Here is a 24,223-nt window from a genome sequence, read left to right as displayed (position 1 = left end):
CTCAGACTGGGACAATGCTCTCCCCTCTCTCTCAGTCTGGGACAACGCTCTCCCCTCTCTCTCAGTCTGGGACAACGCTCTCTCCCTCTCTCTCAGTCTGGGACAACGCTCTTTCCCTCTCTCTCAGTCTGGGACAACGCTCTTCCCTCTCTCTCAGACTGGGACAACGCTCTCTCCCTCTCTCTCAGTCTGGGACAACGCTCTCTCCCTCTCTCTCAGTCTGGGACAACGCTCTCTCCCCTCTCTCTCAGTCTGGGACAACGCTCTCTCCTCTCTCTCAGTCTGGGACAACGCTCTCTCCCTCTCTCTCAGTCTGGGACAACGCTCTCCCCCTCTCTCTCAGTCTGGGACAACGCTCTTCCCTCTCTCTCAGACTGGGACAACGCTCTCTCCCTCTCTCTCAGTCTGGGACAACGCTCTCTCCCCCTCTCTCTCAGTCTGGGACAACGCTCTCTCCCTCTCTCTCAGTCTGGGACAACGCTCTCCTCCCTCTCTCTCAGACTGGGACAACGCTCTCTCCCCCTCTCTCTCAGTCTGGGACAACGCTCTTTCCCTCTCTCTCAGTCTGGGACAACGCTCTCTCCCTCTCTCTCAGTCTGGGACAACGCTCTCTCCCTCTCTCTCAGTCTGGGACAACGCTCTCTCCCTCTCTCTCAGTCTGGGACAACGCTCTCTCCCTCTCTCTCAGTCTGGGACAACGCTCTCTCCCTCTCTCTCAGTCTGGGACAACGCTCTCTCCCTCTATCTCAGTCTGGGACAACGCTCTCTCCCTCTCTCTCAGTCTGGGACAACGCTCTCTCCTCTCTCTCAGTCTGGGACAACGCTCTCTCCCCTCTCTCTCAGTCTGGGACAACGCTCTCTCCCTCTCTCTCAGTCTGGGACAACGCTCTCTCCCTCTCTCTCTCAGTCTGGGACAACACTCTCCCTCTCTCTCTCAGTCTGGGACAACACTCTCTCCCCTCTCTCTCAGTCTGGGACAACGCTCTCTCCCTCTCTCTCAGTCTGGGACAACGCTCTCTCCTCTCTCTCTCAGTCTGGGACAACACTCTCTCCCTCTCTCTCTCAGTCTGGGACAACACTCTCCCTCTCTCTCTCAGTCTGGGACAACGCTCTTTCCCACTCTCTCAGTCTGGGACAACGCTCTCTCCCTCTCTCTCAGACTGGGACAACGCTCTCCCCCTCTCTCTCAGACTGGGACAACGCTCTTTCCCACTCTCTCAGTCTGGGACAACGCTCTCTCCCTCTCTCTCAGTCTGGGACAACGCTCTCTCCCTCTCTCTCAGTCTGGGACAACGCTCTCTCCCTCTCTCTCAGTCTGGGACAACGCTCTCTCCCCTCTCTCTCAGACTGGGACAACGCTCTTCCCCACTCTCTCAGTCTGGGACAACGCTCTCTCCCTCTCTCTCAGTCTGGGACAACGCTCTCCCCCTCTCTCTCAGACTGGGACAACGCTCTCCCCCTCTCTCTCAGACTGGGACAACGCTCTCCCCCTCTCTCAGACTGGACAACGCTCTCCCCCTCTCTCAGACTGGGACAACGCTCTCCCCCCTCTCTCAGACTGGGACAACGCTCTCTCCCTCTCTCTCAGACTGGGACAACGCTCTCTCCCTCTCTCTCAGTCTGGGACAACACTCTCTCCCCTCTCTCTCAGTCTGGGACAACGCTCTTTCCCACTCTCTCAGTCTGGGACAACGCTCTCCCCCTCTCTCTCAGTCTGGGACAACGCTCTCTCCCTCTCTCTCAGTCTGGGACAACGCTCTCCCCCTCTCTCTCAGACTGGGACAACGCTCTCTCCCTCTCTCTCAGACTGGGACAACGCTCTCCCTCTCTCTCAGACTGGGACAACGCTCTTTCCCACTCTCTCAGTCTGGGACAACGCTCTCTCCCTCTCTCTCAGTCTGGGACAACGCTCTCCCCCTCTCTCTCAGACTGGGACAACGCTCTCCCCCTCTCTCTCAGACTGGGACAACGCTCTCCCCCTCTCTCTCAGACTGGGACAACACTCTCCCCCTCTCTCTCAGTCTGGGACAACGCTCTCTCCCTCTCTCTCAGACTGGGACAACGCTCTCCCCCTCTCTCAGACTGGGACAACGCTCTTTCCCTCTCTCTCAGACTGGGACAACGCTCTCCCCCTCTCTCTCAGACTGGGACAACGCTCTCTCCCTCTCTCTCAGACTGGGACAACGCTCTCCCCCTCTCTCAGTCTGGGACAACGCTCTTTCCCTCTCTCTCAGACTGGGACAACGCTCTCCCCCTCTCTCAGACTGGACAACGCTCTCCCCCTCTCTCTCAGACTGGGACAACGCTCTCCCCCTCTCTCAGACTGGGACAACACTCTCCCCCTCTCTCTCAGACTGGGACAACGCTCTCCCCCTCTCTCTCAGTCTGGGACAACGCTCTCCCCTCTCTCAGACTGGGACAACACTCTCCCCCTCTCTCTCAGACTGGGACAACGCTCTCTCCCTCTCTCTCAGTCTGGGACAACGCTCTTTCCCTCTCTCTCAGTCTGGGACAACGCTCTCTCCCTCTCTCTCAGTCTGGGACAACGCTCTTTCCCTCTCTCTCAGTCTGGGACAACGCTCTTTCCCTCTCTCTCAGTCTGGGACAACGCTCTCCCCCTCTCTCAGACTGGGACAACGCTCTCTCCCTCTCTCTCAGACTGGGACAACACTCTCTCCCCACTCTCTCAGTCTGGGACAACGCTCTCTCCCTCTCTCTCAGTCTGGGACAACGCTCTCCCCTCTCTCTCAGACTGGGACAACGCTCTCCCCCTCTCTCTCAGACTGGGACAACGCTCTCCCCTCTCTCTCAGACTGGGACAACACTCTCCCCCTCTCTCTCAGTCTGGGACAACGCTCTTTCCCTCTCTCTCAGACTGGGACAACGCTCTCCCCCTCTCTCTCAGACTGGGACAAACGCTCTCCCCCTCTCTCTCAGACTGGGACAACACTCTCCCCCTCTCTCTCAGTCTGGGACAACGCTCTTTCCCTCTCTCTCAGTCTGGGACAACGCTCTTTCCCTCTCTCTCAGACTGGGACAACGCTCTCCCCCTCTCTCAGACTGGGACAACGCTCTCCCCCTCTCTCTCAGACTGGGACAACGCTCTCCCCCTCTCTCAGACTGGGACAACACTCTCCCCCTCTCTCTCAGTCTGGGACAACGCTCTCTCCCTCTCTCTCAGTCTGGGACAACACTCTCTCTCCCCCTCTCTCAGACTGGGACAACGCTCTCCCTCTCTCTCAGACTGGGACAACGCTCTCCCCCTCTCTCTCAGACTGGGACAACGCTCTCCCCCTCTCTCAGACTGGGACAACACTCTCCCCCTCTCTCTCAGACTGGGACAACGCTCTTTCCCTCTCTCTCAGTCTGGGACAACGCTCTCCCCCTCTCTCTCAGTCTGGGACAACACTCTCCCCCTCTCTCTCAGACTGGGACAACGCTCTTTCCCTCTCTCTCAGTCTGGGACAACGCTCTCTCCCTCTCTCTCAGACTGGGACAACGCTCTCCCCCTCTCTCTCAGACTGGGACAACACTCTCCCCCTCTCTCTCAGACTGGGACAACGCTCTTTCCCTCTCTCTCAGTCTGGGACAACGCTCTCCCTCTCTCTCAGTCTGGGACAACGCTCTCTCCCTCTCTCTCAGACTGGGACAACGCTCTCTCCCTCTCTCTCAGACTGGGACAACACTCTCTCCCTCTCTCTCAGTCTGGGACAACGCTCTCTCCCTCTCTCTCAGTCTGGGACAACGCTCTCTCCCCTCTCTCTCAGTCTGGGACAACGCTCTCCCCCCTCTCTCTCAGTCTGGGACAACGCTCTCTCCCTCTCTCTCAGTCTGGGACAACACTCTCTCTCCCTCTCTCTCAGTCTGGGACAACGCTCTCTCCCCCTCTCTCTCAGTCTGGGACAACGCTCTCCCCTCTCTCTCAGTCTGGGACAACGCTCTCTCCCTCTCTCTCAGTCTGGGACAACGCTCTCTCCCTCTCTCTCTCAGTCTGGGACAACGCTCTTTCCCTCTCTCTCAGACTGGGACAACGCTCTCCCCTCTCTCTCAGTCTGGGACAACGCTCTCTCCCCTCTCTCTCAGTCTGGGACAACGCTCTCTCCCCTCTCTCTCAGTCTGGGACAACGCTCTCTCCTCTCTCTCAGTCTGGGACAACGCTCTCTCCCTCTCTCTCAGTCTGGGACAACGCTCTCTCCCTCTCTCTCAGTCTGGGACAACGCTCTCTCCCTCTCTCTCAGTCTGGGACAACGCTCTCTCCCTCTCTCTCAGTCTGGGACAACGCTCTCTCCCTCTCTCTCAGTCTGGGACAACGCTCTCTCCCTCTCTCTCAGTCTGGGACAACGCTCTCTCCCTCTCTCTCAGTCTGGGACAACGCTCTCTCCCTCTCTCTCAGTCTGGGACAACGCTCTCTCCCTCTCTCTCAGTCTGGGACAACGCTCTCTCCCTCTCTCTCAGTCTGGGACAACGCTCTCTCCCCTCTCTCTCAGTCTGGGACAACGCTCTCTCCCTCTCTCTCAGTCTGGACAACGCTCTCTCCCCTCTCTCTCAGTCTGGGACAACGCTCTCTCCCCTCTCTCTCAGTCTGGGACAACACTCTCTCCCTCTCTCTCAGTCTGGGACAACGCTCTCCCCCTCTCTCTCAGTCTGGGACAACGCTCTCCCCCTCTCTCTCAGTCTGGGACAACGCTCTCCCCCTCTCTCTCAGTCTGGGACAACACTCTCCCTCTCTCTCAGTCTGGGACAACGCTCTCCCCCTCTCTCTCAGTCTGGGACAACGCTCTCTCCCTCTCTCTCAGTCTGGGACAACACTCTCTCCCCTCTCTCTCAGTCTGGGACAACACTCTCTCCCCCTCTCTCTCAGTCTGGGACAACGCTCTCTCCCTCTCTCTCAGTCTGGACAACACTCTCTCCCCTCTCTCTCAGTCTGGGACAACGCTCTCTCCCTCTCTCTCAGTCTGGGACAACGCTCTCCCCCTCTCTCTCAGTCTGGGACAACGCTCTCTCCCTCTCTCTCAGTCTGGGACAACGCTCTCTCCCCTCTCTCTCAGACTGGGACAACGCTCTCCCCCTCTCTCTCAGTCTGGGACAACGCTCTCTCACTCTCTCTCAGTCTGGACAACACTCTCTCTCCCTCTCTCTCAGTCTGGGACAACACTCTCTCTCCCTCTCTCTCAGTCTGGGACAACGCTCTCTCCCTCTCTCTCAGTCTGGGACAACGCTCTCTCACTCTCTCTCAGTCTGGGACAACGCTCTCCCCCTCTCTCTCAGTCTGGGACAACGCTCTCTCCCTCTCTCTCAGTCTGGGACAACACGCTCTCTCCCTCTCTCTCAGTCTGGGACAACGCTCTCTCCCTCTCTCTCAGTCTGGGACAACGCTCTCTCCCTCTCTCTCAGTCTGGGACAACGCTCTCTCACTCTCTCTCAGTCTGGGACAACGCTCTCTCCCCTCTCTCTCAGTCTGGGACAACGCTCTCTCCCTCTCTCTCAGTCTGGGACAACGCTCTCTCACTCTCTCTCAGTCTGGGACAACGCTCCTCCCCCTCTCTCTCAGTCTGGGACAACGCTCTCTCCCTCTCTCTCAGTCTGGGACAACACGCTCTCTCCCTCTCTCTCAGTCTGGGACAACGCTCTCTCCCTCTCTCTCAGTCTGGACAACGCTCTCTCCCTCTCTCTCAGTCTGGGACAACACTCTCTCCCTCTCTCTCAGTCTGGGACAACGCTCTCTCCCTCTCTCTCAGTCTGGGACAACGCTCTCTCCCTCTCTCTCAGTCTGGGACAACACTCTCTCCCTCTCTCTCAGTCTGGGACAACGCTCTCTCCCCCTCTCTCAGTCTGGGACAACGCTCTCCCCCTCTCTCTCAGTCTGGGACAACGCTCTCCCTCTCTCTCTCAGTCTGGGTCAACGCTCTCTCCCTCTCTCTCAGTCTGGGACAGCGCTCTCTCCCTCTCTCAGACTGGGACAACACTCTCCCCCTCTCTCTCAGTCTGGGACAACGCTCTCTCCCTCTCTCTCAGTCTGGGACAACGCTCTTTCCCTCTCTCTCAGTCTGGGACAACGCTCTTTCCCTCTCTCTCAGTCTGGGACAACGCTCTCCCCCTCTCTCTCAGTCTGGGACAACGCTCTTCCCTCTCTCTCAGCCTGGGACAACGCTCTCCCCCTCTCTGACAACGCTCTCTCCCTCTCTCTCAGACTGGGACAACGCTCTCTCTCCCTCTCTCTCAGTCTGGGACAACGCTCTCTCCCTCTCTCTCAGTCTGGGACAACGCTCTCCCCTCTCTCTCAGTCTGGGTCAACGCTCTCTCCCTCTCTCTCAGTCTGGGACAGCGCTCTCTCCTCTCTCTCAGACTGGGACAACGCTCTCCCTCTTCCTCTCAGTCTGGGACAACGCTCTCTCCCTCTCTCAGTCTGGGACAACGCTCTCTCCCTCTCTCTCAGTCTGGGACAACGCTCTCTCCCCTCTCTCTCAGTCTGGGACAACCTCTCTCTCCCCTCTCTCTCTCAGACTGGACAACGCTCTCTCTTTCCCTCTCAGTCTGGGACAACGCTCTCTCCCTCTCTCTCAGTCTGGGACAACACGCTCTCCCCCTCTCTCTCAGTCTGGGTCAACGCTCTCTCCCTCTCTCTCAGTCTGGGACAATGCTCTCTCCCTCTCTCTCAGACTGGGACAACGCTCTCCCCCTCTCTCTCAGTCTGGGACAACGCTCTCTCCCTCTCTCAGTCTGGGACAACGCTCTCTCCCTCTCTCTCAGACTGGGACAACGCTCTCCCCCTCTCTCTCAGTCTGGGACAACGCTCTCTCTCCCTCTCTCTCAGTCTGGGACAAACGCTCTCTCCCTCTCCTCTCAGACTGGGACAACGCTCTCTTCCCTCTCTCTTCAGTCTGGGACAACGCTCTCCCCCTCTCTCTCAGTCTGGGGACAACGCTCTCCCTCTCTCTCTCAGACTGGGACAACACTCTCCCTCTCTCTCTCAGTCTGGGACAACGCTCTCCCTCTCTCTCTCAGACTGGGACAACACACTCTCTCCCCTCTCTCTCTCAGACTGGGACAACGCTCTCCCTCTCTCTCTCAGTCTGGGACAACGCTCTCTCCCCTCTCTCTCAGTCTGGGACAACACTCTCCCCCTCTCTCTCAGTCTGGGACAACACTCTCCCTCTCTCTCAGTCTGGGACAACGCTCTCGTCCCTCTCTCTCAGTCTGGGACAACACTCTCTCCCCCTCTCTCTCAGTCTGGGACAACGCTCTCCCTCTCTCTCAGTCTGGGACAACGCTCTCTCCCCTCTCTCTCAGTCTGGGACAACACTCTCTCCCTCTCTCTCAGTCTGGACAACACTCTCTCTCCCTCTCTCTCAGTCTGGGACAACACTCTCTCTTCCCTCTCTCTCAGTCTGGGACAACACTCTCTCTCCCTCTCTCTCAGTCTGGGACAACGCTCTCTCCCTCTCTCTCAGTCTGGGACAACGCTCTCTCCCTCTCTCTCAGTCTGGGACAACACTCTCTCCCTCTCTCTCTCAGTCTGGGACAACACTCTCCCTCTCTCTCTCAGTCTGGGACAACGCTCTCTCCCTCTCTCTCAGTCTGGGACAACGCTCTCTCCCTCTCTTCTCTCAGTCTGGGACAACACTCTCTCACTCTCTCTCTCAGTCTGGGACAACACTCTCCCTCTCTCTCTCAGTCTGGGACAACACTCTCTCCCCCTCTCTCTCAGTCTGGGACAACGCTCTCTCCCTCTCTCTCAGTCTGGGACAACGCTCTCTCCCTCTCTCTCTCAGTCTGGGACAACACTCTCTCCCCTCTCTCTCTCAGTCTGGGACAACACTCTCCCTCTCTCTCTCAGTCTGGGACAACGCTCTTTCCCACTCTCTCAGTCTGGGACAACGCTCTCTCCCTCTCTCTCAGACTGGGACAACGCTCTCCCCCTCTCTCTCAGACTGGGACATACGCTCTCTCCCTCTCTCTCTCAGACTGGGACAACGCTCTTTCCCACTCTCTCAGTCTGGGACAACGCTCTCCCCCTCTCTCTCAGACTGGGACAACGCTCTCACCCCTCTCTCTCAGACTGGGACAACGCTCTCCCCCTCTCTCAGACTGGGACACGCTCTCCCCCTCTCTCTCAGACTGGGACAACGCTCTCTCCCCCCTCTCAAGACTGGGACAACGCTCTCCCCCTCTCTCTCAGACTGGGACAACGCTCTCCCTCTCTCTCTCAGACTGGGACAACGCTCTTTCCTCTCTCTCAGTCTGGGACAAACACTCTCTCCCTCTCTCTCAGACTGGGACAACGCTCTCCCCCTCTCTCTCAGACTGGGACAACGCTCTCCCCCCTCTCTCTCAGACTGGGACAACGCTCTCCCTCTCTCTCTCAGACTGGGACAACGCTCTTTCCCTCTCTCTCAGTCTGGGACAACACTCTCTCCCTCTCTCTCAGACTGGGACAACGCTCTCCCCCTCTCTCTCAGACTGGGACAACGCTCTCTCCCTCTCTCTCAGACTGGGACAACGCTCTTTCCCTCTCTCTCAGTCTGGGACAACACTCTCTCCTCTCTCTCAGACTGGGACAACGCTCTCCCCCTCTCTCTCAGACTGGGACAACACTCTCTCCCTCTCTCTCAGACTGGGACAACGCTCTCCCCCTCTCTCTCAGACTGGGACAACGCTCTCTCCCTCTCTCTCAGACTGGGACAACGCTCTCTCCCTCTCTCTCAGACTGGGACATACGCTCTCTCCCTCTCTCTCAGTCTGGGACAAACGCTCTTTCCCACTCTCTCAGTCTGGGACAACGCTCTCCCCCTCTCTCTCAGACTGGGACAAACGCTCTCCCCCTCTCTCTCAGACTGGGACATCGCTCTCCCCTCTCTCAGTCTGGGACAACGCTCTCTCCCTCTCTCTCAGTCTGGGACAACGCTCTTTCCCTCTCTCTCAGACTGGGACAACGCTCTCCCCCTCTCTCAGACTGGGACAACGCTCTCCCCCTCTCTCAGACTGGGACAACGCTCTCCCCCTCTCTCAGTCTGGGACAACGCTCTCTCTTTCCCTCTCAGACTGGGACAAACGCTCTCCCCCTCTCTCAGACTGGGACAACGCTCTCCCCCTCTCTCTCAGTCTGGGACAACGCTCTTTCCCTCTCTCTCAGTCTGGGACAACGCTCTTTCCCTCTCTCTCAGTCTGGGACAACGCTCTTTCCCTCTCTCTCAGTCTGGGACAACGCTCTCCCCCTCTCTCTCAGTCTGGGACAACGCTCTTTCCCTCTCTCTCAGTCTGGGACAACGCTCTTTCCCTCTCTCTCAGTCTGGGACAACGCTCTTTCCCCTCTCTCTCAGACTGGGACAACGCTCTTTCCCTCTCTCTCAGACTGGGACAAACGCTCTTTCCCTCTCTCTCAGACTGGACAACGCTCTCCCCCTCTCTCAGACTGGGACAACGCTCTTTCCCTCTCTCTCAGACTGGGACAACGCTCTCCCCCTCTCTCAGACTGGGACACGCTCTTTCCCTCTCTCTCAGTCTGGGACAACACTCTCTCCCTCTCTCTCAGTCTGGGAACAACGCTCTCTCCCCCTCTCTCTCAGTCTGGGACAACGCTCTCTCCCCCTCTCTCTCAGACTGGGACAACGCTCTCATCCCCTCTCTCTCAGTCTGGACAACACTCTCCCCCTCTCTCTCAGTCTGGGACAACACTCTCTCTCTCCCTCTCTCTCAGACTGGGACAACGCTCTCTCCCCCTCTCTCTCAGTCTGGGACAACACTCTCCCCCTCTCTCTCAGTCTGGGACAACGCTCTCTTCCTCTCTCTCAGACTGGGACAACGCTCTCCCCCTCTCTCTCAGTCTGGGACAACGCTCTTTCCCTCTCTCTCAGTCTGGGACAACGCTCTCTCCCTCTCTCTCAGTCTGGGACAACGCTCTCTCCCTCTCTCTCAGTCTGGGACAACGCTCTCTCCCTCTCTCTCAGTCTGGGACAACACTCTCTCCCTCTCTCTCAGTCTGGGACAACGCTCTCCCCCTCTCTCTCAGTCTGGGACAACACTCTCTCCCCCTCTCTCAGACTGGGACAACGCTCTCCCCTCTCTCTCACAGTCTGGGACAACGCTCTCCCCCTCTCTCTCAGTCTGGGACAACGCCTCTCTCCCCCTCTCTCTCAGTCTGGGACAACGCTCTCTCTCCCTCTCTCTCAGTCTGGGACAAACGCTCTCCCCCCTCTCTCTCAGACTGGGACAACGCTCTCACCCCTCTCTCTCAGTCTGGGACAACGCTCTCCCCCTCTCTCTCAGTCTGGGACAACGCTCTCTCCCCCTCTCTCTCAGTCTGGGACAACGCTCTCTCCCTCTCTCTCAGTCTGGGACAACGCTCTCTCCCTCTCTCTCAGTCTGGGACAACGCTCTCTCCCCCTCTCTCTCAGTCTGGGACAACGCTCTCCCCCTCTCTCTCAGTCTGGGACAACACTCTCTCCCTCTCTCTCAGTCTGGGACAACGCTCTCCCCCTCTCTCTCAGTCTGGGACAACACTCTCTCCCCCTCTCTCAGACTGGGGACAACGCTCTCCCCCTCTCTCTCAGTCTGGGACAACGCTCTCCCCCTCTCTCTCAGTCTGGGACAACACTCTCTCCCTCTCTCTCAGTCTGGGACAACGCTCTCCCCCTCTCTCTCAGTCTGGGACAACACTCTCTCCCCCTCTCTCAGACTGGGACAACGCTCTCCCCCTCTCTCTCAGTCTGGGACAACGCTCTCCCCCTCTCTCTCAGTCTGGGACAACGCTCTCTCCCCTCTCTCTCAGTCTGGGACAACGCTCTCTCCCTCTCTCTCAGTCTGGGACAACGCTCTCTCCCTCTCTCTCAGTCTGGGACAACGCTCTCTCCCCCTCTCTCTCAGTCTGGGACAACGCTCTCCCCCTCTCTCTCAGTCTGGGACAACACTCTCTCCCTCTCTCTCAGTCTGGGACAACGCTCTCCCCCTCTCTCTCAGTCTGGGACAACGCTCTCCCCCTCTCTCTCAGTCTGGGACAACACTCTCTCCCTCTCTCTCAGTCTGGGACAACGCTCTCCCCCTCTCTCTCAGTCTGGGACAACACTCTCCCTCTCTCTCAGTCTGGGACAACGCTCTCCCCCTCTCTCTCAGTCTGGGACAACGCTCTCTCCCTCTCTCTCAGTCTGGGACAACACTCTCTCCCCCTCTCTCTCAGTCTGGGACAACGCTCTCTCCCTCTCTCTCAGTCTGGGACAACACTCTCTCCCCCTCTCTCTCAGTCTGGGACAACGCTCTCTCCCTCTCTCTCAGTCTGGGACAACGCTCTCCCCCTCTCTCTCAGTCTGGGACAACGCTCTCTCCCTCTCTCTCAGTCTGGGACAACGCTCTCTCCCCCTCTCTCTCAGACTGGGACAACGCTCTCCCCCTCTCTCTCAGTCTGGGACAACGCTCTCTCACTCTCTCTCAGTCTGGGACAACACTCTCTCTCCCTCTCTCTCAGTCTGGGACAACACTCTCTCTCCCTCTCTCTCAGTCTGGGACAACGCTCTCTCCCTCTCTCTCAGTCTGGGACAACGCTCTCTCCCTCTCTCTCAGTCTGGGACAACGCTCTCTCACTCTCTCTCAGTCTGGGACAACGCTCTCCCCCTCTCTCTCAGTCTGGGACAACGCTCTCTCCCTCTCTCTCAGTCTGGGACAACACGCTCTCTCCCTCTCTCTCAGTCTGGGTCAACGCTCTCTCCCTCTCTCTCAGTCTGGGACAACACTCTCTCCCTCTCTCTCAGTCTGGGACAACACTCTCCCTCTCTCTCTCAGTCTGGGACAACACTCTCTCCCTCTCTCTCAGTCTGGGACAACGCTCTCCCTCTCTCTCAGACTGGGACAACACTCTCTCCCTCTCTCTCAGTCTGGGACAACGCTCTCTCCCTCTCTCTCAGTCTGGGACAACGCTCTCTCCCTCTCTCTCAGTCTGGGACAACGCTCTCTCCCCCTCTCTCTCAGACTGGGACAACGCTCTCCCCCTCTCTCTCAGTCTGGGACAACGCTCTCTCCCTCTCTCTCAGTCTGGGACAACGCTCTCTCCCTCTCTCTCAGTCTGGGACAACGCTCTCTCCCCCTCTCTCTCAGACTGGGACAACGCTCTCCCCCTCTCTCTCAGTCTGGGACAACACTCTCTCTCCCTCTCTCTCAGTCTGGGACAACGCTCTCCCCCTCTCTCTCAGACTGGGACAACACTCTCTCTCCCTCTCTCTCAGTCTGGGACAACGCTCTCCCCCTCTCTCTCAGTCTGGGACAACGCTCTCTCCCTCTCTCTCAGTCTGGGACAACGCTCTCTCCCCCTCTCTCTCAGACTGGGACAACGCTCTCTCCCTCTCTCTCAGACTGGGACAACACTCTCTCTCCCTCTCTCTCAGTCTGGGACAACGCTCTCCCCCTCTCTCTCAGACTGGGACAACACTCTCTCTCCCTCTCTCTCAGTCTGGGACAACGCTCTCTCCCTCTCTCTCAGTCTGGGACAACACTCTCTCTCCCTCTCTCTCAGTCTGGGACAACGCTCTCTCCCTCTCTCTCAGTCTGGGACAACACTCTCTCCCCCTCTCTCTCAGACTGGGACAACACTCTCTCTCCCTCTCTCTCAGTCTGGGACAACGCTCTCTCCCTCTCTCTCAGTCTGGGACAACACTCTCTCTCCCTCTCTCTCAGACTGGGACAACGCTCTCTCCCTCTCTCTCAGACTGGGACAACGCTCTCCCCCTCTCTCTCAGTCTGGGACAACGCTCTCTCCCCCTCTCTCTCAGTCTGGGACAACGCTCTCTCCCTCTCTCTCAGACTGGGACAACGCTCTCCCCCTCTCTCTCAGTCTGGGACAACGCTCTCTCCCCCTCTCTCTCAGTCTGGGACAACGCTCTCCCCCTCTCTCTCAGTCTGGGACAACGCTCTCTCCCCCTCTCTCTCAGACTGGGACAACGCTCTCTCCCTCTCTCTCAGACTGGGACAACACTCTCTCTCCCTCTCTCTCAGTCTGGGACAACGCTCTCTCTCCCTCTCTCTCAGTCTGGGACAACGCTCTCCCCCTCTCTCTCAGTCTGGGACAACGCTCTCTCTCCCTCTCTCTCAGTCTGGGACAACGCTCTCCCTCTCTCTCTCAGACTGGGACAACGCTCCCCCCCTCTCTCAGACTGGGACAACGCTCCCCCCCTCTCTCAGACTGGGACAACGCTCCCCCCCTCTCTCAGACTGGGACAACGCTCCCCCCCTCTCTCAGACTGGGACAACGCTCCCCCCCTCTCTCAGACTGGGACAACGCTCCCCCCCTCTCTCAGACTGGGACAACGCTCCCCCTCTCTCTCAGTCTGGGACAAAGCTCCCCCCCCTCTCTCAGTCTGGGACAAAGCTCCCCCCCTCTCTCAGTCTGGGACAAAGCTCCCCCCCTCTCTCAGTCTGGGACAAAGCTCCCCCCCTCTCTCAGTCTGGGTGTAAGAGCAGAGGTTTGAACCTCAATGTGTCCCATTTGAAGAGCACCCTCTGACTAGGGCTGGTAATGATCCTGGATAAAGTTCAGGACTTCCTCCTTCGAGAGTTTCTCAGCATTACGTCGTGTTTGAGAGTCATGGACAAGGACACCATCTTCCCAGGGCCAGAACAGACGCTCAAAGTGACACACGCTGCACACAAGAGAGACAATTAACGCTAACACACCCATCTCCCCCCGCCAGACACCAACCCGCCCGTCTCCCCCCGCCAGACACCAACCCGCCCGTCTCCCCCCGCCAGACACCAACCCGCCCGTCTCCCCCCGCCAGACACCAACCCGCCCGTCTCCCCCCGCCAGACACCAACCCGCCCGTCTCCCCCCGCCAGACACCAACTCGCCCGTCTCACCCCGCCAGACACCAACCCGCCCGTCTCCCCCCGCCAGACACCAACCCGCCCGTCTCACCCCGCCAGACACCAACTCGCCCGTCTCACCCCGCCAGACACCAACTCGCCCGTCTCACCCCGCCAGACACCAACACGCCCGTCTCACCCCGCCGGACACCAACCCGCCCGTCTCCCCCCGCCGGACACCAACTCGCCCGTCTCACCCCGCCAGACACCAACTCGCCCGTCTCACCCCGCCAGACACCAGCCCGCCCGTCTCACCCTGCCGGACACCAGCCCGCCCGTCTCACCCCCGCCAGACGCCAACTCGCCCGTCTCACCCCGCCAGACGCCAACCCGTCCGTCTCACCCCGCCAGACGCCAACTCGCCCGTCTCACCCCGCCAGACGCCAAACCGTCCGTCTCACCCGGCCAGACGCCAACCCGCCCGTCTCACCCCCCCGCCAGACACCAACCCGCCCGTCTCACCCCGCCAGACGCCAACCCGCCCGTCTCACCCCGCCAGACGCCAACCCGCCCGTCTCCCCCCGCCAGACGCCAACCCGCCCGTCTCCCCCCGCCAGACTCCAACCCGCCCGTCTCCCCCCGCCAGACGCCAACCCGGCCTTCTCCCCCCGCCAGACGGCAACCCGCCCGTCTCCCCCCGCCAGACGCCAACCCGCCCGTCTCCCCCCGCCAGACGCCAACCCGCCCGTCTCCCCCCGCCAGACGCCAGCCCGCCCGTCTCCCCCCGCCAGACGCCAGTCCGCCCGTCTCCCCCCGCCAGACGCCAGCCCGCCCGTCTCACCCCGCCAGACGCCAACCCGCCCGTCTCACCCCCGCCAGACGCCAACCCGCCCGTCTCACCACGCCAGACGCCAACCCGCTCGTCTCCCCCCGCCGGACACCAACCCGCCCGTCTCCGCCCGCCAGACACCAACCCGCCCGTCTCACCCGCCAGACGCCAACCCGCCCGTCTCCCCCGCCAGACACCAACCCGCCCGTCTCCCCCGCCAGACACCAACCCGCCCGTCTCCCCCGCCAGACACCAACCCGCCCGTCTCACCCCCGCCAGACACCAACCCGCCCGTCTCCCCACCGGCAGACACCAATCCGCCCGTCACACCCCCGCCAGACACCAAGCTGCCCGTCTCCCCCCCCCGCCAGACACCAACCCGCCCGTCTCAACCCACCAGACACCAACAGCTCGCCCCCTCCCCCGCCCACTGCTCGCCCCCTCCCCCATCCTCTCCCCCGCACCCCACCCAGCCCACACACCCGCCCTCTCCCCCCTCCCCCACACGCACACCCACCCCCTGCACCCCGTGCCCCAACCCCCCCGCACCCTCCCCTCCAGCCCACACCCCCTCACCACCGCACCCCCTCCATTCCACATACCCGCCAGCACCCCCTTCCGCTCCCCATCCCACCCCCCTACACCGCCCATGCCCCCATAGCCCCTCCTACACCCCCTCCCACCCCGCCTACACCGCCCCCGACCACGTCCCCACAGCCCCTCCTGCTCCCCCTCCGACACGCCTTCCACACCCCACCAGCTCACACCCACTCACCTACTCGTGCCATCAGCCGCCGGCGCCTCCTCCCCTGCCCGTCGCCAACCCCACCCACAAGCACGCTCCCATCCCAACCGCCCCGGGCACCTTAGACCCTGCTGCTCCACTTCCAACTTCAACCTTCTTCCCTCCAGTCTCTCCCAACACTCCGTTCAATGAACCCACTACACACCCGCCTTCCTCACAGGCAGCTCAAGTCAGAGCGAGGCCCAGATGGGGAGAGCCGTTGTCAGTTGATCAGCTACTCACTGAAACGGAGTGATGGAATCTGGGGGCAAGTCATAGGTCGAATCCTTCGATCGAGTATTGTAGAAATATTTCCGATTGGAGTTTCTGCTAAATGCCATGGTCCAGGGATCTGGAGAAACGGAGAGGTGTGAATCAGTGTGAACACAGCGCAACGAGAGGTGTGAGTCAGTGTCAACACAGCGCAAGGAGAGGTGTCAGTCAGTGTGAACACAGCGCAACGAGAGGTGTGAGTCAGTGTGAACAATGTGCAGGGAGAGGTGTGAGTCAGTGTGAACACGGTGCAGGGAGAGGTGTGAGTCAGTCTGAACACAGCGCAAGGAGAGGTGTGAGTCAGTGTGAACAATGTGCAGGGAGAGGTGTGAGTCAGTGTGAACACGGTGCAGGGAGAGGTGTGAGTCAGTGTGATCACGGTGCAAGGAGAGGTGTGAGTCAGTGTGAACAATGTGCAGGGAGAGGTGTGAGTCAGTGTGAACACGGTGCAGGGAGAGATGTGAGTCAGTGTGATCACGGTGCAAGGAGAGGTGTGAGTCAGTGTGAACAATGTGCAGGGAGAGGTGTGAGTCAGTGTGAACACGGTGCAGGGAGAGGTGTGAGTCAGTGTGATCACGGTGCAAGGAGAGGTGTGAGTCAGTGTGAACAATGTGCAGGGAGAGGTGTGAGTCAGTGTGAACACGGTGCAGGGAGAGATGTGAGTCAGTGTGATCACGGTGCAAGGAGAGGTGTGAGTCAGTGTGAACAATGTGCAGGGAGAGGTGTGAGTCAGTGTGAACACGGTGCAGGGAGAGGTGTGAGTCAGTGTGAACACGGTGCAGGGAGAGGTGTGAGTCAGTGTGAACAATGTGCAGGGAGAGGTGTGAGTCAGTGTGAACACAGTGCAGGGAGAGGTGTGAGTCAGTGTGAACAATGTGCAGGGAGAGGTGAGAGTCAGTGTGAACACGGTGCAGGGAGAGGTGTGAGTCAGTGTGAACAATGTGCAGGGAGAGGTGTGAGTCAGTGTGAACACGGTGCAGGGAGAGGTGTGAGTCAGTGTGAACAATGTGCAGGGAGAGGTGTGAGTCAGTGTGAACACGGTGCAGCGAGAGGTGTGAGTCAGTCTGAACACAGCGCAACGAGAGGTGTGAGTCAGTGTGAACAAGGTGCAGGGAGAGATGTGAGTCAGTGTAAACACGGTGCAGGGACAGGTATGAGTCAGTCTGAACACAGCGCAAGGAGAGGTGTGAGTCAGTGTGAACAAGGTGCAGGGAGAGGTGCGAGTCAGTGTGAACACGGTGCAGGGAGAGGTGTGAGTCAGTGTGAACACGGTGCAGGGAGAGGTGTGAGTCAGTGTGAACACCGCGCAAGGAGAGGTGTGAGTCAGTGTGAACACGGCGCAAGGAGAGGTGTGAGTCAGTGTGAACACGGCGCAAGGAGAGGTGTGAGTCAGTGTGAACACGGTGCAAGGAGAGGTGGGAGTCAGTGTGAACACGGTGAAGGGAGAGGTGTGAGTCTGTGTGAACACGGTAAAGGGACAGGTGTGAGTCAGTGTGAACACGGTGCAGGGAGAGGTGGGAGTCAGTGTGAACACGGTGCAGGGAGAGATGTGAGTCAGGGTGAACACGGTGCAGGGAGAGGTGTGAGTCAGGGTGAACACGGTGCAGGGAGAGGTGTGAGTCAGTGTGAACACGGTGCAGGGAGAGGTGTGAGTCAGTGTGAACACGGTGCAGGTAGAGGTGTGAGTCAATGTGAACACGGTGCAGGGACAGGTATGAGTCAGTGTGAACACGGCGCAAGGAGAGGTGTGAGTCAGTGTGAACACGGTGTAAGGAGAGGTGGGAGTCAGGTGAACACGGTGTAAGGAGAGGTGGGAGTCAGGTGAACACGGTGCAGGGAGAGGTGGGAGTCAGTGTGAACACGGCGCAAGGAGAGGTGTGAGTCAGTGTGACCAAGGCGCAAGGAGAGGTGTGAGTCAGTGTGACAACGGCGCAAGTAGAGGTGTGAGTCAGTGTGAACACGGTGTAAGGAGAGGTGGGAGTCAGGTGAACACGGTGCAGGGAGAGGTGGGAGTCAGTGTGAACACGGTGAAGGAGAGCTGTGAGTCAGTGTGAACACGGAGCAAGGAGAGGTGTCAGTCAGTGTGAACACGGTGCAAGGAGAGGTGGGAGTCAGTGTGAACACGGTGCAAGGAGAGGTGGGAGTCAGTGTGAACACGGTGCAAGGAGAGGTGGGAGTCAGTGTGAACACGGTGCAAGGAGAGGTGGGAGTCAGTGTGAACACGGTGCAGGGAGACGTGGGAGTCAGTGTGAACACGTTGCAGGGAGTGGTGTGAGTCAGTGTGATAACGGTGAAGGGAGAGTTGTGAGTCAGTGTGAACACGGTGCAAGGAGAGGTGGGAGTCAGTGCGAACACGGTGAAGGGAGAGGTGTGAGTCAGTGTGAACACGGTACAGGGAGACGTGGGAGTCAGTGTGAACACGTTGCAGGGAGTGGTGTGAGTCAGTGTGATAACTGTGAAGGGAGAGTTGTGAGTCAGTGTGAACACGGTGAAGGGAGAGGTGTGAGTCAGTGTGATCACGGTGCATTGAGAGATGTGGATCAGTGTGACCACGGTGAAGGGAGAGGTGTGAGTCCGTGTGATCACGGTGAAGGGAGAGGTGTGAGTCCGTGTGAACACGCTGCAGGGAGAGGTGTGAGTCAGTGTGATCACGGTGAAGGGAGAGGTGTGAGTCAGTGTGAACACGGTGCAGGGAGAGGCGGGAGTCAATGTGAACACGGTGCAGGGAGAGGTGTGAGTCAGTGTGCACACAGAGCAGGGAGAGGTGTGAGTCAGTGTGATCACGGTCTGTGTGCAGGGAGAGGTGTGAGTCAGTGTGAACACGGTACAGGGAGAGGTGGGAGTCAGTGTGAACACGGTGAAGGGAAAGGTGTGAGTCAGTGTGAACATGGTGAAGGGAGAGGTGTGAGTCAGTGTGAACACGGTGCAGGGAGAGGCGGGAGTCAATGTGAACACGGTGCAGGGAGAGGTGTGAGTCAGTGTGAACATGGCGCAAGGAGAGGTGTGAGTCAGTGTGAACACGGTGCAAGGAGAGGTGTGAGTCAGTGTGAACACGGTGCAAGGAGAGGTGGGAGTCAGTGTGAACACGGTGCAGGGACAGATATGAGTCAGTCTGAACACAGCGCAAGGAGAGGTGTGAGTCAGTGTGAACAAGGTGAAGGGAGAGGTGTGAGTCAGTGTGAACATGGCGCAAGGAGAGGTGTGAGTCAGTGTGAACACGGTGCAAGGAGAGGTGGGAGTCAGTGTGAACACGGTGCAGGGACAGATATGAGTCAGTCTGAACACAGCGCAAGGAGAGGTGTGAGTCAGTGTGAACAAGGTGCAGGGAGAGATGTGAGTCAGGGTGAACACGGTGCAGGGAGAGGTGTGAGTCAGTGTGAACACGGTGCAGGGAGAGGTGTGAGTCAGTGTGAACACGGTGCAGGTAGAGGTGTGAGTCAATGTGAACACGGTGCAGGGACAGGTATGAGTCAGTGTGAACACAGCGCAAGGAGAGGTGTGAGTCAGTGTGAACAAGACGCAAGGAGAGGTGTGAGTCAGTGTGAACACAGCGCAAGGAGAGGTGGGAGTCAGTGTGAACAAGGTGCAAGGAGAGGTGGGGGTCAGTGTGAACACGGTGCAAGGAGAGGTGGGAGTCAGTGTGAACACGGTGCAAGGAGAGGTGGGAGTCAGTGTGAACACGGTGCAAGGAGAGGTGGGAGTCAGTGTGAACACGGCGAAGGGAGAGGTGTGAGTCAGTGTGAACACGGTGCAAGGAGAGGTGGGAGTCAGTGAGAACACGGTGCAGGGAGAGGTGGGAGTCAGTGTGAACACGGTACAGGGAGACGTGGGAGTCAGTGTGAACACGTTGCAGGGAGAGGTGTGAGTCCGTGGGATCACGGTGCAGGGAGAGATGTGAATCAGTGTGACCACGGTGAAGGGAGAGGTGTGAGTCCGTGTGATCACGGTGAAGGGAGAGGTGTGAGTCAGTGTGATCACGGTGAAGGGAGAGGTGTGAGTCAGTGTGAACACTGTGAAGGGAGAGGTGTGAGTCAGTGTGAACACAGTGAAGGGAGAGGTGAGAGTCCGTGTGAACATGGTGAAGGGAGAGGTGCGAGTCAGTGTGGTCACGGTCTGTGTGCAGGGAGAGGTGTGAGTCAGTGTGAACACGGTGCAGGGAGAGGTGTGAGTCAGTGTGAACACGGTGCAGGGACAGATGTGAGTCAGTGTGAACACGGTGCAGGGACAGATGTGAGTCAGTGCGAACACGGTGAAGGGAGAGGTGTGAGTCAGTGTGAACACTGTGAAGGGAGAGGTGAGAGTCCGTGTGAACATGGTGAAGGGAGAGGTGTGAGTCAGTGTGAACACGGTGCAGGGAGAGGCGGGAGTCAATGTGAACACGGTGCAGGGAGAGGTGTGAGTCAGTGTGCACACAGAGCAGGGAGAGGTGCGAGTCAGTGTGATCACGGTCTGTGTGCAGGGAGAGGTGTGAGTCAGTGTGAACACGGTGCAGGGAGAGGTGTGAGTCAGTGTGAACACGGTGCAAGGAGAGGTGGGAGTCAGTGAGAACACGGTGAAGGGAGAGGTGTGAGTCAGTGTGAACACGGTACAGGGAGACGTGGGAGTCAGAGTGAACACGTTGCAGGGAGAGGTGTGAGTCCGTGGGATCACGGTGCAGGGAGAGATGTGAATCAGTGTGACCACGGTGAAGGGAGAGGTGTGAGTCCGTGTGATCACGGTGAAGGGAGAGGTATGAGTCAGTGTGATCACGGTGAAGGGAGAGGTGTAAGTCAGTGTGAACACTGTGAAGGGAGAGGTGTGAGTCAGTGTGAACACGGTGCAGGGAGAGTTGTGAGTCAGTGTGATCACGGTGAAGGGAGAGGTGAGAGTCCGTGTGAACATGGCGCAAGGAGAGGTGTGAGTCAGTGTGAACACGGTGCAAGGAGAGGTGGGAGTCAGTGTGAACACGGCGAAGGGAGAGGTGTGAGTCAGTGTGAACACGGTGCAAGGAGAGGTGGGAGTCAGTGAGAACACGGTGCAGGGAGAGGTGGGAGTCAGTGTGAACACGGTACAGGGAGACGTGGGAGTCAGTGTGAACACGTTGCAGGGAGAGGTGTGAGTCCGTGGGATCACGGTGCAGGGAGAGATGTGAATCAGTGTGACCACGGTGAAGGGAGAGGTGTGAGTCCGTGTGATCACGGTGAAGGGAGAGGTGTGAGTCAGTGTGATCACGGTGAAGGGAGAGGTGTGAGTCAGTGTGAACACTGTGAAGGGAGAGGTGTGAGTCAGTGTGAACACAGTGAAGGGAGAGGTGAGAGTCCGTGTGAACATGGTGAAGGGAGAGGTGCGAGTCAGTGTGGTCACGGTCTGTGTGCAGGGAGAGGTGTGAGTCAGTGTGAACACGGTGCAGGGAGAGGTGTGAGTCAGTGTGAACACGGTGCAGGGACAGATGTGAGTCAGTGTGAACACGGTGCAGGGACAGATGTGAGTCAGTGCGAACACGGTGAAGGGAGAGGTGTGAGTCAGTGTGAACACTGTGAAGGGAGAGGTGAGAGTCCGTGTGAACATGGTGAAGGGAGAGGTGTGAGTCAGTGTGAACACGGTGCAGGGAGAGGCGGGAGTCAATGTGAACACGGTGCAGGGAGAGGTGCGAGTCAGTGTGATCACGGTCTGTGTGCAGGGAGAGGTGTGAGTCAGTGTGAACACGGTGCAGGGAGAGGTGTGAGTCAGTGTGAACACGGTGCAAGGAGAGGTGGGAGTCAGTGAGAACACGGTGAAGGGAGAGGTGTGAGTCAGTGTGAACACGGTACAGGGAGACGTGGGAGTCAGAGTGAACACGTTGCAGGGAGAGGTGTGAGTCCGTGGGATCACGGTGCAGGGAGAGATGTGAATCAGTGTGACCACGGTGAAGGGAGAGGTGTGAGTCCGTGTGATCACGGTGAAGGGAGAGGTATGAGTCAGTGTGATCACGGTGAAGGGAGAGGTGTAAGTCAGTGTGAACACTGTGAAGGGAGAGGTGTGAGTCAGTGTGAACACGGTGCAGGGAGAGTTGTGAGTCAGTGTGATCACGGTGAAGGGAGAGGTGAGAGTCCGTGTGAACATGGCGCAAGGAGAGGTGTGAGTCAGTGTGAACACAGCGCAAGGAGAGGCGTGAGTCAGTGTGAACACAGCGCAAGGAGAGGTGTGAGTCAGTGTGAAGACGGTGCAGGGAGAGTTGTGAGTCAGTGTGAATACGGTAAAGGGAGAGGTGTGAGTCAGTGTGATCACGGTGCAGGGAGAGGTGTGAGTCAGTGTGAAGACGGTGCAGGGAGAGGTGTGAGTCAGTGTGAACACGGTGCAGGGAGAGGTGTGAGTCAGTGTGAACACGGTGCAGGTAGAGGTGTGAGTCAGTGTGAACACGGCGCAAGGAGAGGTGTGAGTCGGTGTGAACACGGTGCAAGGAGAGGTGGGAGTCAGTGTGAACACGGTGCAGGGACAGGTATGAGTCAGTGTGAACACAGCGCAAGGAGAGGTGTGAGTCAGAGTGAACACAGCGCAAGGAGAGGTGTGAGTCAGTGTGAACACGGCGCAAGGAGAGGTGTGAGTCAGTGTGAACACGGCGCAAGGAGAGGTGTGAGTCAGTGTGAACACGGTGCAAGGAGAGGTGTGAGTCAGTGTGAACACGGTGCAGGGAGAGGTGTGAGTCAGTGTGAACACGGTGCAGGGAGAGGTGTGAGTCAGTGTGAACACGGTGCAGGGAGAGGTGTGAGTCAGTGTGAACACGGCGCAAGGAGAGGTGTGAGTCGGTGTGAACACGGTGCAAGGAGAGGTGGGAGTCAGTGTGAACACGGTGCAGGGACAGGTATGAGTCAGTGTGAACACAGCGCAAGGAGAGGTGCGAGTCAGTGTGAACACGGCGCAAGGAGATGTGTGAGTCAGAGTGAACACGGTGAAGGGAGAGGTGTGAGTCTGTGTGAACACGGAGAAGGGAGAGGTGTGAGTCAGTGTGAACACGGTACAGGGAGAGGTGGGAGTCAGTGTGAACACGGTGAAGGGAGAGGTGTGAGTCAGTGTGAACATGGCGCAAGGAGAGGTGTGAGTCAGTGTGAACACGGTGCAAGGAGAGGTGGGAGTCAGTGTGAACACGGTGCAGGGACAGGTATGAGTCAGTCTGAACACAGCGCAAGGAGAGGTGTAAGTCAGTGTGAACACAGCACAAGGAGAGGTGTGAGTCAGTGTGAACAAGGTACAGGGAGAGATGTGAGTCAGGGTGAACACGGTGCAGGGAGAGGTGTGAGTCAGTGTGAACACGGTGCAGGGAGAGGTGTGAGTCAGTGTGAACACGGTGCAGCTGGAGGTGTGAGTCAATGTGAACACGGTGCAGGGACAGGTATGAGTCAGTGTGAACACAGCGCAAGGAGAGGTGTGAGTCAGTGTGAACACGGCGCAAGGAGAGGTGTGAGTCAGTGTGAACACGGTGCAAGGAGAGGTGTGAGTCAGTGTGAACACGGTGCAAGGAGAGGTGTGAGTCAGAGTGAACACGGTGCAGGGAGAGGTGTGAGTCAGTGTGAACACGGTGCAGGGAGAGGTGTGAGTCAGTGTGAACACGGTGCAGGGAGAGGTGTGAGTCAGTGTGAACACGGCGCAAGGAGAGGTGTGAGTCGGTGTGAACACGGTGCAAGGAGAGGTGGGAGTCAGTGTGAACACGGTGCAGGGACAGGTATGAGTCAGTGTGAACACAGCGCAAGGAGAGGTGCGAGTCAGTGTGAACACGGCGCAAGGAGATGTGTGAGTCAGAGTGAACACGGTGAAGGGAGAGGTGTGAGTCTGTGTGAACACGGTGAAGGGAGAGGTGTGAGTCAGTGTGAACACGGTACAGGGAGAGGTGGGAGTCAGTGTGAACACGGTGAAGGGAGAGGTGTGAGTCAGTGTGAACATGGCGCAAGGAGAGGTGTGAGTCAGTGTGAACACGGTGCAAGGAGAGGTGGGAGTCAGTGTGAACACGGTGCAGGGACAGGTATGAGTCAGTCTGAACACAGCGCAAGGAGAGGTGTGAGTCAGTGTGAACACAGCACAAGGAGAGTTGTGAGTCAGTGTGAACAAGGTGCAGGGAGAGATGTGAGTCAGGGTGAACACGGTGCAGGGAGAGGTGTGAGTCAGTGTGAACACGGTGCAGGGAGAGGTGTGAGTCAGTGTGAACACGGTGCAGCTGGAGGTGTGAGTCAATGTGAACACGGTGCAGGGACAGGTATGAGTCAGTGTGAACACAGCGCAAGGAGAGGTGTGAGTCAGTGTGAACACGGCGCAAGGAGAGGTGTGAGTCACTGTGAACACGGTGCAAGGAGAGGTGGGAGTCAGTGTGAACACGGTGCAGGGAGAGGTGGGAGTCAGTGTGAACACGGCGAAGGGAGAGGTGTGAGTCAGTATGAACACGGCGCAAGGAGAGGTGTGAGTCAGTGTGAACACGGTGCAAGGAGAGGTGGGAGTCAGTGAGAACACGGTGCAGGGAGAGGTGGGAGTCAGTGTGAACACGGTGAAGGGAGAGGTGTGAGTCAGTGTGAACACGGTGCAGGGAGAGGTGTGAGTCCGTGTGA

At 58.5% G+C, this 24,223-nt stretch overlaps 1 protein-coding gene across 2 annotated transcripts in view; it reads right to left on the bottom strand.

The window, feature by feature from the left end:
* Positions 1 to 13,388: 13,388 nt before the first annotated feature.
* cmtr1 (cap methyltransferase 1) overlaps positions 13,389 to 24,223 on the bottom strand; it is a 224,636-nt gene continuing 213,801 nt past the window's right edge. For both annotated transcript variants that reach the window (XM_068028382.1, XM_068028383.1), the window contains 2 exons: positions 15,642 to 15,750; positions 13,389 to 13,622 (listed from right to left, as the gene is read on the bottom strand). In XM_068028382.1, coding sequence (XP_067884483.1) covers positions 13,487 to 13,622; positions 15,642 to 15,750 — 245 coding nt within the window. In that variant the 3' untranslated portion in view covers positions 13,389 to 13,486. The remainder of the gene's footprint in view (positions 13,623 to 15,641; positions 15,751 to 24,223) is intronic.

The sequence above is a fragment of the Heterodontus francisci genome, unplaced genomic scaffold, assembly GCF_036365525.1.
Source record: "Heterodontus francisci isolate sHetFra1 unplaced genomic scaffold, sHetFra1.hap1 HAP1_SCAFFOLD_786, whole genome shotgun sequence".
NCBI classification, from domain to species: Eukaryota; Metazoa; Chordata; class Chondrichthyes; order Heterodontiformes; family Heterodontidae; genus Heterodontus; species Heterodontus francisci.
The sequence above is the reverse complement of the archived record's forward strand: the minus strand, read 5'-3'. Positions and strand labels throughout refer to the sequence as shown.